Source organism: Chlamydotis macqueenii, chromosome 4 (genome assembly GCF_036417535.1).
Source record: "Chlamydotis macqueenii isolate bChlMac1 chromosome 4, bChlMac1.mat, whole genome shotgun sequence".
Lineage (NCBI taxonomy): Eukaryota > Metazoa > Chordata > Aves > Otidiformes > Otididae > Chlamydotis > Chlamydotis macqueenii.
This window is the reverse complement of record NC_141559.1, coordinates 70,956,779-70,969,932: the sequence shown is the minus strand read 5'-3', so window position 1 is coordinate 70,969,932 and position 13,154 is coordinate 70,956,779. Positions and strand designations below refer to the sequence as shown.

The 13,154-nt window shown below is 39.9% G+C and overlaps 1 protein-coding gene across 1 annotated transcript in view; it reads right to left on the bottom strand.

The window, feature by feature from the left end:
• STK32B (serine/threonine kinase 32B) overlaps positions 1 to 13,154 on the bottom strand; it is a 171,108-nt gene that overhangs the window by 34,567 nt on the left and 123,387 nt on the right. The window contains exon 6 of the mRNA XM_086746706.1: positions 12,883 to 12,972. Within this exon, the coding sequence (XP_086602832.1) occupies positions 12,883 to 12,972 (90 nt within the window). The remainder of the gene's footprint in view (positions 1 to 12,882; positions 12,973 to 13,154) is intronic.

The following is a 13,154-nucleotide window of genomic DNA, read 5'->3' as shown; positions in this document are numbered from 1 at the left end:
TCTAATGGGCATACTGCAATGAATAATGTAACCTGGTCTCAGTTACTTCTGACTGGCAGTTTGGGATTTGACTATGTATGGCATTGAGGGAAGCACCTTTAATTAAAGGAAAGGCATTCCTTTCAGAGGAGTTTTTGCAAGTTTTGCATTATGGATGGCAACCTAAAAATTTTACAGCTCCAGACCTGACTTCACAAAGTCCTGAAAAGCCAAACCTACTAGAGGATTTTGGCATCCGTGCATTAGCTATTGCAAAACCCTAATCCGTAGAACAAAAAGCATTGAATGAATTAAAGTGGTCCTATACTCTTTGCTCAGCAGGACTATCTCTAAATACTTTCAGTAGGAGAACTGCAGGCACCTAAATAAATATTTTTGCTGGAATATGTGTGTTTGGAGAATAGCTGATCTCCGGCATAGGTAAGCTTGTTCTGTGATCCAGTATGAAACGAATTAACAATGCTATGAAAGTAATCACATTGAGTTAGTTTGTCTTGCCTCCAGATAATACAGCTTCACTTGGCATGCTGTATCTTCAGACGTACTTCAGATCTTGCTTGCATGCTGCTGGGGATCTGTGTAGGCACAACTTAGATGTGTGTGGTCTATCACACAGATAGATGCTAAGAGGGTATGCAGGATTTTTTGTGTTACTTTAGTGGATCAGTGCACCTAAATTATATATCAGGCACTCAAGTCATATTTTAAAAATCATCATAGGTGCCTTGTAGTGAAGGTTTGCTTTATTTAGCTACATTCATCATGATTTTTGCCCATTGTGCCTAGATGATGTATAATATCTCATTACAGAAATAGCCTTTGCGACCTTTTTACTGAGCTATATAGGTATAATATTGGTTTCACTCTTTCTTTTATAACTTTAACATTATAACAATGAGACAGACGACTAGCTGATTTCTGTGAGGTAGAGATGAAAGTACTTTATTGATGTAACCTACAACATTGCCAGAACGGTGCAGCTAATTCAGTGCCTGAGTTACCCACTTTTATTTCATTTGCTTGTTCTAAAAGCTTCAAGGTCAACTCATCCCACATTAAGCAGATGAGCAAAAAACGCTTTATTTTGCCCACTGGCCCTGATGTTTCGAAGCTGTTTTCTCACCTTAAGCTGATGGCATCCTTTGATCAGAAAATGGGCAGTTAGACTCCTGATTTTTAAAGCAAATGGCCTCTTTTCCCCTGCTTTAGCAATATTATTCGCAGTCCAGCTGGACTGCCTCCCCGCATTCAGTCAGCTCCAGTGAAGTTGTTTAAGCACTCGCTTCACAAGATGAGGGGGGACTGACAGAAGGCGTGATGGGATTTACAGTATCCTATGTACAGGTTTTTTTTTTGCAGGGTGAAATCTCAACCCTACAGAAGTCAGAAGACCTTTCCCCAGTTTGACAAGGCTGTTACATACCAGTCTCACACTAAGCTTGTGCTTAATTTGTCTAAAAGCCTTTTTGAACTGAGACATTAGGTGCAAACGAAGGCCTCCAGCCTGTATGGCAGACCTCTGGAGTTTGCCCGCTCATTCAGAAACACAGCGTGATTTTACAGAAAGACAGCAGATTCTGCTGTGATGGGGTTAGCCAAGCCCTGAAGAACTAGAATTGTGAAATACAGAACATAACATTAGGACTTGATGTAAGAAATAACTACATTAGGAAAAATATTCTGAGCACAAACCAGCTAGAACCAGCACATAAAAAGTCTGAAAGGAAAGTTAAAATTCTACATAGATTTTCTTCAGGATTGTTATTGATATAGACTATAGTCTTTTAAAATTTGATCTCAGGCTCAGCTTGGACTGCCATCCTGCAGCCTGCTGTGGGTAGGTTCTTCCACAGGTTGACAAGATTTGAGCTTGTCAGCTTGGAGCAAGGGCAACAGCTTTGCTGTGTGCACCCTTTCTGCACACATCCTCTCTTATCATAACAGATTTAGAATGACAATCTTTTACCCCCATGCATCTACCCAAATGCAAGGATTCTGTTTGGAAAAGTTCATTCATGTGAACAGAAGTGAGAGAGTGCATCTAAGAACGGGAGTTTCATGTCTTTATCCTCAAGCATGTTCTACTGAACAAAGACTTTTCAGGAAAATACATGGTTTTAATATTGGGTCTGGTCCTGCAGATCCTTTTGGCTGAGGGCTGTAGTTACTATCACATACAGTCAGAGCGAAGGCAGTAGAAATTTGCATGGTGGAAGCACAGCTTTTAAACAGTGAAGCTAAATCAAGTAATAACAAATCTAGCAGCAAGAGCGAATTCAAAGACAAGTGAAGTGATGCAATCGATAGGTGTTACAGGTCTTCACTGCTCCCTGTGAACAAACATCTTTGACATAATGGAGAATGGCTTTGCTGGAGCTGCCCAAAGGAGTGCCTTCAACAGCAGTAACCTGGTCCAGGCTCACTGCTCGCCCTGCTTGGAGCAGGAGGTTGGATTAGAGTCCTGAGGCCCCTACTAAACAGAATCACTCTATAGTCCTTTGATGCTAAGGAAGGTCAAGCAATCACCTTCTCAGAGCCCATCTGAGCTGTGAGATGAAGGGGTCTAAGGCCAGAAGTCTCAATGGGACCTTTACAGCCTCTTCCTCTAAGCAATCACCATGAACTGCATGGGCTCTTCATCTCCACTCAGACACCTGGAAAACCTGTCATCCAAAGTACTGGGGACTTTTGAAAGTCTGGATCTCAGAAGCAATGCAGTCTTTTGGCCTGGGGAATTGGTCTTTATGTGTGGCAGAAGTGTTATCTACCACCTTTCTTGCAAGTCTTTGGTAACTACAAAGACAGACCATTTCAAAACTAATGCCATTCCAAGCTGGGACATCTGTACTAATTTTAACAGGGCAAGCAACAAAATCAGAAATGTTTCTGAGGCTAATGAGTAAATGCACATACTTGCCTTCAGCAATTCGCCAAGCTAAAAATCCTCCAATTGTTTTTTTTCTTTTCTACATCTATATTTTTCTCTTAATAACATACTTTCATGATTTCACTGTTTATCTGCTTTGCTTTATTGAAAAATGTCATTAAATTAACCCACCTTTGCATTGCATTAAGTGTGCTTCAGTGCTTTCCTTCATTGTCCCTAATATGTATTTCCAGCTAATGTTTTTTTTTTTTCCAACTAATAAATGAAAATAAATCCTCTTCAGAGCTATGTCTTTCAGTGCTTTTGAACTGTATCATTCTAGCAATACCATATCATTGCAGACTGTCTCTGTATTGACACTAAAATTCCAAGGAAGTAAATAAATTGTTATTTTGCTTTAAAATAAAACTATACTGGAGAATAGCTAAAAAAAAAAATCAAACATGAAAGCAAATCTGGAGCATCTGCATCCATCTCAGAAATAGGGGCTTCTGGGATATCCATACTCCTGTTCTGTGGGTTTAGCTACACTTTGAGCTCCAAATAATTTTGTGAAATAGAGAGTAATTTCTGACAAATTGATTCCTATATATAAATACTCACTGCATTTGACACAACAGTTAGATGATCTACATTGCAAATGATGTAGAGGATGCATCTAGTATTGTATGCATATTTCCCTAAAGATCTGTAAAAAAAAAAAATAGGTACAAAACTGAGATTTTATCTGTTTGATAATTCTGTATCCTGTTTATGGAAAAATTATCAGTATCTAACAATATTATACATGAGCTTGAAATAAAAGAGAACATCAATGTAACTGCAAACAACGCAACTCAATTTTCACTATTTTTTCCTACTGTAAAAGAGTATCTTTTACATGTGATAAAATATACTATAAAATAAACTATAAGTGCTCCAGGTCTCTGAAATTCAGGGCATTTCAGTTTGGTGCCCAGCAGCGAGTTTGAAATGCCTGTCCATGATAAAATAGTCAATTTGAATGTCACTTAGAATGGTGGGCATAAAGATTAGCTGTTATTGTTTCTGATGGAACATATTGGTTTAATCATAAAGACAATTCATCAGACTAAATTCTAAAATGAAGAGCTTGGAGTGGCTCTGGTACAAATCCTAAATAGCACAATGTGGCATTTCTTTTCTGATGAACTGATTTAAGTTTCACTTCCTTAGCAAGAAGCTAATCAAAGAGCTCCTGGTGTACTTGCCTACCACTACCCGGGAGACTGACGAGTGTTGATTAAGAAGTTTACAGAGCTACTACTTACTTTAAAGCATTGCAGACTTCCATAGGCTGCTTTGAAACTTCACAAAACTGGTGATGGGGAAAGTGCAGTAAGATGAATGTGTTAGACCCTTCTTCAAGTGGTCTTTACTACAAATCAGTACATTTAAACAATAACTTGCAGATGAGTCATGCAAGATCGATTAGTTGCAAGGTGCTGATTGCCCATGCATAGCTAAATGTTGCCAATGAGATCTGGTCATTAATTCCTACAAAATCCCTCATGCTAATGTTATTAATATGGAAAACTGAAAATAAAATAAAAATAAAGCCATAGTGCTTTGCTCTCATTTTTTTTTTTTATTAAGTTCAGACAGGCATGTCCAAAACATATCTCAAGAGTGAAACCCTGACATTAATCATCCAGTTGGCTAGCTAGGGCTCTCTGTAGTCTATTTGGATCTCAGCAGCGACCCGGCATGTCAGAGATTTGTGGTGTACGGCAGGGGTTGAGAACCAATACACTCTGCCAGCCGTGTAGCAAAACACACCTCAGTGGCATGGGTTTTATTGTAATGCCTGAGGTTTCATAGATAGGAACAGAGATTTCAGAGTCATTAACTGAGGTTCAGCATGATACCACACTGTCAGGTATCATTCTCCATCCTCACATTAGTACCTGATCTTGCAAAAAAAAAAAAAAAGATTATATATATATATAAAAATGCATATATATATACACAATGCACACAGTATAAAGGATATTTTGATTGACTAGCACAGGATAAGCTGTTGAAAGCTTAGACTTTTCCGAATTTTAAATGTGTGAATGACTTGATGCATATAACACTTCCATAGTTTCACCTTGCTGAATCAGGCTTAGTGGGTGACAGATGGAGCTGAATAAAAAATGAACTTGATTTTTGAAATAATATTCCAAGAACCTTGGACTGAAATGGTTCAGTGAAATATTAACTGCTTTCTCAGCATTGCGATGAGAAAAATATTAATTTTCACTTTCCTCTGAAAGGTAAATTCAGAGGCCAGTAATTCTTCTAGGTTGTCATTTAAATAGAAAACAGAAATCAAACTACAGTGATGACACGTGATCTTCTATTTAGAGGAGAAGTTGTTTTAAGAGCAAAATGAAAGAAAATAACTTCCCTCTCCCTGAATATAAGCATGGACTTGGTAAACTATCAATTTACCTCCTAGTGTTTACTTTCTTATGTGCTAAAAGGGTGTAAATTATAACAGACAGCTTTCTGATTCAGAGCTTTAAACTAGCCAGCTGCTAACATCTATTGTATGAGGCAAAGTGCTGCTTAAAGCCTGGCCATGCTGGGCCAGCAATTTTCTAGTGTGAGGTCTAGACTTGTTACAGCGGTGTAACTGATTTTGTACCATTGTCCACACAATACACCTCAATAGTTTTAATACTCATATTTAACGCAATTATTCAATCAAAGTAAATATTTTAGATATCATTTCCTGAATACAGACACCACATTTAGAATGCCTTATTAGTCTGCCATATGGCTGTACAACCTCTCCTGCCCTTACTCAGAGTGCTGTCCTCAGAAAACCCTCTGCGTTACTCAATCACTGAAGAGAACTCAGTTCTTTCCATTGCGTTTGCACAGAAAAGCCCTTACTGGTTGAACATCTAGATAAACATCAAGTTGCTAGCCCCACTGAAAGAAAGCTCAGCAGCAATGAATGTCTCACAATCTCCTAGTACTGAATATGAAATTATACAGAAGCACCTTCCTTACCCCATCCACAAGCTCACAGTGGCTGCAGTGTCAGTTTTGCTGAAGGGATTCTGTTCAAAAATATCCATTTGCTATTTGGAAGATTGACCCAGTGTATGCACAGCAACTGTTCTGCCCCTGTGCTGAAATGAACTGGGGACTGACAGGACAGACTGTGCACCTGACACATCAGCAGGATTATCAAGTGCTCCTGCCTCACGTACTCCTAACCACATGAGCAAATGTCTTTGCATCAGTTTATGCATGCAAAAACCTGGAGGGCTGTGTGTCTTGACAGAAGAAGAGGAGTTACCCAGTGAGTAGAAATGCCCTGCTGGGCTGCTGGAGGTCACAGCTCGTTGCCCTGTCTCCCACCTCTCCTGGGGGTCTCTTCCCCCTCAGATCTGCCTGCAGAGCTCCACTTTGGATAAGGCCCTTTCAAGCAAGTTAAAGAAAAATAAAAATAAAATCCCAAATCAGAACTAACACTTGAACTTAGTGTGGGGATTTTTTGATTGAATAGTCAAAGAAATGTTTATTTAAGCAGTTTCGTGGGAAGATCTCAAAGGATGGCAGGAGGTCAGAGAGCACAGAGAGGGGAAAAGCAGCTGGAGACAGTACCTTCATTCCTGATCGACCAAGGATTTTTAGCTGCTTGTGTGCGTACTCACTAATGTCAGAGCAGAGCCAAAACCTGAATACCCACTCATGGCTCAGTGCTTAATCCCCTCAGCCGCAGTGCTCCCAGCACCGGCTGAAAACCCCATCAGCAGGGCAAGTATTTATTTCAGCACCTCAAAGCCTCACACATCCGCTCTCGGTTCTTGCTTATCAGAACAAACAGCAGCCTCCCTGCTCCTCGTGCTGGCGTTGTGATATTTCCCTGGGATCAAAAGGGCAGGTAGCAACATCACCAGTGAAACTCTGCAGATGCCAGCCTTGGTAGGAAAAGGGTGGGAGTTTTAAAAACCTAAACACTGCCTTAGCTGCACTCGAAAAGCAAAAAGCTGCAAAACATTATTTAATTTCAGAGCACTGTTTAGAATGAGTGCAAGGAAGATCAAGGTTGAACACCTTTGAAAACCCAACTCCAAATTCATCCCTGCTGTATTGTAACTACCTCAGGAACAAATTTAGCCCTACAGGATATTTTTACTTTACCTGTAAGGCTGATATCGGGACATCCACTAGCTTTCCTCTGACTCCAGTAGTACTCCCATGCAGTACTAATTAATAAATCTAGATGACTCATACATTTTAGAAGTTCAGTAGACCTCTGTAAATCCACACTCCTCTGGTAATCTCAGGCGTGCAGCCATTCTTCACCGTGACAGCAACCTATGAAAGCAGCTGTGAAAATCTGAGATAACAAGCCTGTAGGATAAGAGAGGGTAGCGGAAACTTTTCACGTAATTTATAGCTGATTTTGTTGGCTCTGGATTTTGGTCAGTTGTATTTATATCATAAAATGTATTTGACCTGAAGCAAAGGCACAGTGCATTATTTAGATAATTTCAAGAAAACCACAAAGCCTCTACCTAACCTTGCTAACCCTCCTAAGACCAGAAATAGGAAAAAAACCCAGCAAACCTTAAACTCCTGTAACTTGTAACCTGTGAAAATGTTTGCAATACTCACAAGTGCTATACAGATGTACGGAAATTGATCATTCAAAAAGGAAACATCTCAGTGACTAAAAAGCATGTACTCAAATACTCTTAAGTTATGCCAGAGTGACGAATAAACAAAAGGCTATATTTGTAATGTTTTCTAGATGTCTTTTAGTAGTTAAAATTTTGTTTTGTAGCTGACTAACCTGTTTCAGGGAGAGAGGCCATTACTGCAAATGGGTGCCCAGCACTGAGCACATTCTCTGAGACACAAGCATTATTTCCTGCAGCCTGCATGAGGGACTAATACATGAAACATATTTTTTTTTCTCATAAATATGGAACAGTATTGAAAATGGCAAACAATCAGGTGCTTCCAGCCAGGCAAATGCAGACTTTTTTTAAACACAAGAGGCCTAATGGTAGCCTTCTGCAGGAAGAAAGAGCCAACACTGAATATCTCGGGCACAGGCTGTGGCCAGGGACCACAGTGTCCTGCTCTGCGCTGGCTTTCCTGCTCCACATCCTGCTGCAGAGTGGAGGGGGCTCCCCCCACAAGTGCTCTTGTTCATTTGTTGGCAGCAGGCACGCCTGCCAAAAGCCAGCTTGGTCTCCAAGGACACTTGGCATTGCTTGCCAGTGTGGGATGACAGCCTGAAAACCTACGAGTTTTCAAAGGGCTGCTCGTACAATAAAACCTTTGACAATACTCTCAATCACAGGTGCTGTAGAAGGTTTGAGTGGTGAATTTGTAATGATAAAATCAGACACGGGTGACACACACAGGTTTCCTAAACCAGCTTAAGGCACACATCGTATTTCACAGCCGCAGTTGTCTGAACAGTACGATACAGAAACTCTGCAGACCCCTGAGCATTAAGAAGCTGATTTCACTTCAGCGTTTCAGCTCAATGGCTTTGAGAAGCAAAACTGCAGAAGCAGCTGGAAGTAGCTTGTCTCGCCAGGCTGTTGGCCTCGTTCCTTTCAGATTCACCATTGTTGCCTACGTGTGGCAGGTATTTCACTTGTCTGAATGAATCAGCCAGGAAGGGGGAACATAGAGAAATTACCAGGGTTTCTGGAGAAACGTTCAGGTTCAGGTACACTGCATTCTGCGTAAGCATTTAATAAGTAAGGAAATAGGCAGGGAAAATGTCAGACTGAGAAAGACTTAGGGGCAAAAAGGCTAATGTGAAGTGGGATTAAGCAAAGGCTGCAGGAGCTGACTTACACCATGCTCAGCATTATAAGATAGGTATCTTAATCAGAACAGCTACTGAATTTTACAATACAATATCAATTCACTGTGTTTTTTTCCAGAATAGCAGTTTTATGCAGTCACGTTGCATGCGAGGAAATCGCTCCCTAGCAATTTCTCAGCCTATTTCAATCAGATTTCAAATAGGAATGGAGGCTCTAGAGATAACATTTTTCTGTTTATTTCCTTAAATTGGCCATAGGAAGATGTGAAAAATCCTATAACTGCCTCTACTAAGGGAAAGGCTGGAGAGTGCCCTCATATCTGATTAAACATAACATAGAAGTAAGCCTTTATAAACCTCCAAGAAGGGGAAAAACCTTTCATCACATCTCTTACCTTCATCATCATGAAAATGAGCATAGTGTAAGGCATGTCTTACAACGACCACTAAGCTTCCTCAGTTCTGGTGCTCAGCTAGTGACCTGAAGGTGATTTTGTCTTATTACACAGAGTTTAAAGCATAGTTTAAATTCCTGTTAATGAAAGCTTGCTACCAACCATAGAGTCAACCTCCCTAACCAAGTCTTTTTTTCTATGTTCCTCATTGTCTGAATGGCTTAAATGAAACCACATGGAAAGTCTGTAATGCAGCCTTAAAGCCAGAACCCATACAGACTTAAATAACTAGCAGGAGAGAACCTAATTTTTTTTTATGAACACTGCAACTGAGAAGATTTTGTTGTATTTCACTAAAGAGAGGATTCCTCACGACATTAAAGGTGTAAACTGAAAGATGAAAGAAAGCAAAATCAATGCACTTAGGGCAAAAAGCAGCACCAATGAATGTCTGGCCATATCTGTCAAATTCTTAATATTGGAGGTTTGCTGAAGAGTTGATGCCCAAGCTCTGCCACAGAGAATGCTCATCCCTCACTTTTCACCTGAAACAGAGGATTTTTACAGCTCTAAAAGCTTTACTGTCTTCTTACAGCTCCAAATAAATAGAAGGATGACTCTTCTGACTCTTTCTGAGTAGCAAAGACTGCCCTTGTAGCTTTTGCAGCATTTTTGCCTTTCGAAGAACTGAGGAGGGCATGTTGGAAAGAAAGCAAGCTGGTGGATGCTGATGCAGTTTCTTCATAAAGGGAAAGACAGCCTTTTTCTTGTTCTGTTTCTTCTTGTTGTGAGATTGTTGGATATGGGGGAGACTTGCTGTGTGGAGAGGAAGGTTCAGGGGCAGAACAGCTTCATGAGCTGACATGAACCAAGACAGCAGTTTGCCAGTGTGTAAAGTTAAAATCTTGTTCCCATCTCCCATCTCCCCTCCACTCTGGGTTTATAGCTTGGACCCTCCAGGAAGTCATTTAGCTCTCTGGGAAGGCAACGAGGCTCAGCTGTCTACAGGACCCCAAACTTAGATCAGAGAAACAATTTGTCATGATATTTAGATGATGAATGATTGCAACACAATAAGGCTATAGGGATGTATCTGTCACGGAGATTATTATTGTCCTACTAAATACAAGGACTCTAGAATTTTCTAGCAAATGGAAAATACCAAGGAAATGGACATAAGTGAAGTTTAGGCAGGATGGACTGGACTTGAACATCTCTGCATTGAATAGAGAGGTTTTCTAAGGTGAATGTCAGCATTTCCCTTCTTTGTACTATCTCCCAGCAAACACTAGCTACACAAAGAACAAGCTACTGTGAGAAAAGCCTGCCAAGAGACAGCACAACTGAGCTAAGAAGGTGGTGGTCCACTGATATGTGCAGATGGGCTGAAAGATGCTCCAAAGGACACTATTTTTCCTGTTAACTCTCAGCAAAATATTTGAAGAATACTCACGTACATTTTTGTACAGCTGTTTTAAGTAATCTGCTTCTGATCATTATCTGCCAGAAGATCGCTTCATTACACACATTCAGATTATGACAGACAGATGCTAAAATGCTAACTGACCCCTAAATAAGTACTCAGCTTTTTTCTGCTTTTGTAATAATTATGCTTTTGAATGTAACATTGTGCAACCGCTTCAAGATTAAACATGTGAGCCTATCAAAACAGTCACTTAATTGACTACCAAACTAAATCTTAGAAAATACTCTATTGTTATGTCTGCTGTCATCACATTTAAACATAGAAAACATCTATTCTGAATTTGTTTGAGCTCCTGCAAAATGGCTACTCCGAGGGTACTTTCAAATAATCTGTGTAATAAGAATTTGCACACCTGAGGACAATGGCTGCTAGAAGACTCTAGGCAGCTATTTAAGCAGAATGTATGAGCTCTGAGAAATAGGCTTTTTCACAGAAATGTAAAACTACCATATCAAAAATGCTGGAATCTTTTAACATTTCAGTCATTATGCATGTAAGGGCACTTCTGTGAATGTAATCAATTTCACATGTCAGTTGTACAACTATTTGTCTGTATGCATTAGGGGGAAATCAAATTACTTGTAGAGAAAAATGCTTTATCCTGAGTTTTTGTTGATTTTTTTTTCCATAAATAAAACCACCACATATTGGAAAAAAAAAAAGCTCAAGCAAGTTCTTTTTAAACTAAAGCTGTTGGTGTAAGTCAGGTTGCAGCATCCCTTCCCATCTCTTTTCACTACACTGAACTGTGCTGCAACATTGAACACTCAGGTACCAGCCCTGAGGACAAGCTCAGTACCCAGATTTGGCCTCCTAATGTTCTCTATATGATGCCTGTGCAGTGTTGGCCGTCCCATCTAAGTAGAGCTAGAGCTAACCAATATGAAATTCTGAGAAAATTTTAATCTAAAATCACATTCCAATGCATAACTTAAATGCTTGAGTCAGGACTACATAAAATGTTTCTTGGTCTGTTTTGAGTACATTTATAAGAGTAAGCTAACTAGCAGCAGGTCAGTGCACTGGTCGTAAGCCCAGGGGCACGGTGTGGCCACACCGTGCTATTGTATCCCACCAACTGCTGAAACGGGACATTTATGCTCAAGCTGCTCAGGAGGAATAGACTCCAGCCCCTGCTAACTGTTGATTTGTGACAAAATCACATCATATCTGAAAACATCACTCTGCTCTGGTGTCTGGGACTGCTCTGACACAGTCTCACAACTGGTATGGAGGCATCCTGCAGACCCCGGCCAGCTTTGTGTACGGGTTGGTACAGCGCTCTTTGTGCCGTGAAAAACATAAATGTTAATTCCTGTTTCTTAGGCAAATGCTTTACTCCTGTGCTAACATGCATAAGTGTGGTAACACAGTGGCCTTTTGTTCCCCAAATGACATTTTCAGAATATGGTAGTTTACCAGTATTTTACTGGTGCATGAGTGTTAGATGTTCTCTGACCACGTCTGCTAGAGAAAGTCTCTTGGAGACACCCATAGCTCTTAGTCTGCTTCCCAGAACCCGAATAAGTTTTGTCTTAAGCTAGTAATCTCCACAGGCAATGACAATTACGTATACAAACAGCAGATGCATAGGAAGCCACAAATAGGACAAATCACACCTATTCTTAGTCGTGGAAGCTAGCACAACTTTAGTGGGGCAAATGACCTTCAGGAGATGCCTTCTATCCTTCAGCTCCAGGGGAAGTTTGGATTACTAGCTTAGCCAAGATGCTTAACATTTAGATATGTGAGGACAGGCGAACTGAATTTTACTCTTCCAGCCTTCAATCTATCTATGCTTTTAAATTACATGACTAAAACATATAAAATGCCCCTAAAAGCCACAGGGCAAGGACTTCAGAGGTTAGTTACATAGGACTCCAACAAACACATTTTTGAGGAACTCAGCATAGCAAAGCAATTAAAGATGTGTCTAGGTACTTTTAAAGTGACCTTATGTGTTCTCTGCTAGATTATAGCCACAGTGGTGTAAATATAATCATATATTCTTGTCTCCAGCCATGGGGTTTTGCAGGCAGTAAGACAGTTGAGACTCTCCTGAATTTGCTTCACAAAACCAAACAGAACCTGACTAGAAGCAGTGTGGAGACAAAGCTCCTGCCCAATACCTCCATCTCCAATATTTTCCATTGCTAACACATATATACTTTCAAAAAAAAAAAAAAAAGAAGTTGATCAAATCTATTGTATGCTTTTACAACTTAAAATCCTTTTAATATACCATTAGTCAACATTAAAGTGTGCATTTTCTTACATTTTCCAAATGGTGTTGAAAACTTACCCATATAGGGTTTTGTGCCAGCCATAGAAGAAGCTTTTTCTGAGCCTTTCACTATGGTTGCTATGTTAAAGTCAGTGATATGAACATGTCCTGCAATTACACAAAGTAAAAATAGAAGTTAAAACAGCATGCCATTCAAATATTTTTCCTTTGCTTAATATTTAAGTTATAAGGGAAAGAAATTAAATTGGAAAGATTCATAAAAATTCATGGAACCTTACTATTAAATGTTGCTCATAACTAGAAAAACCATATTGGCAGCAAAGTGATGG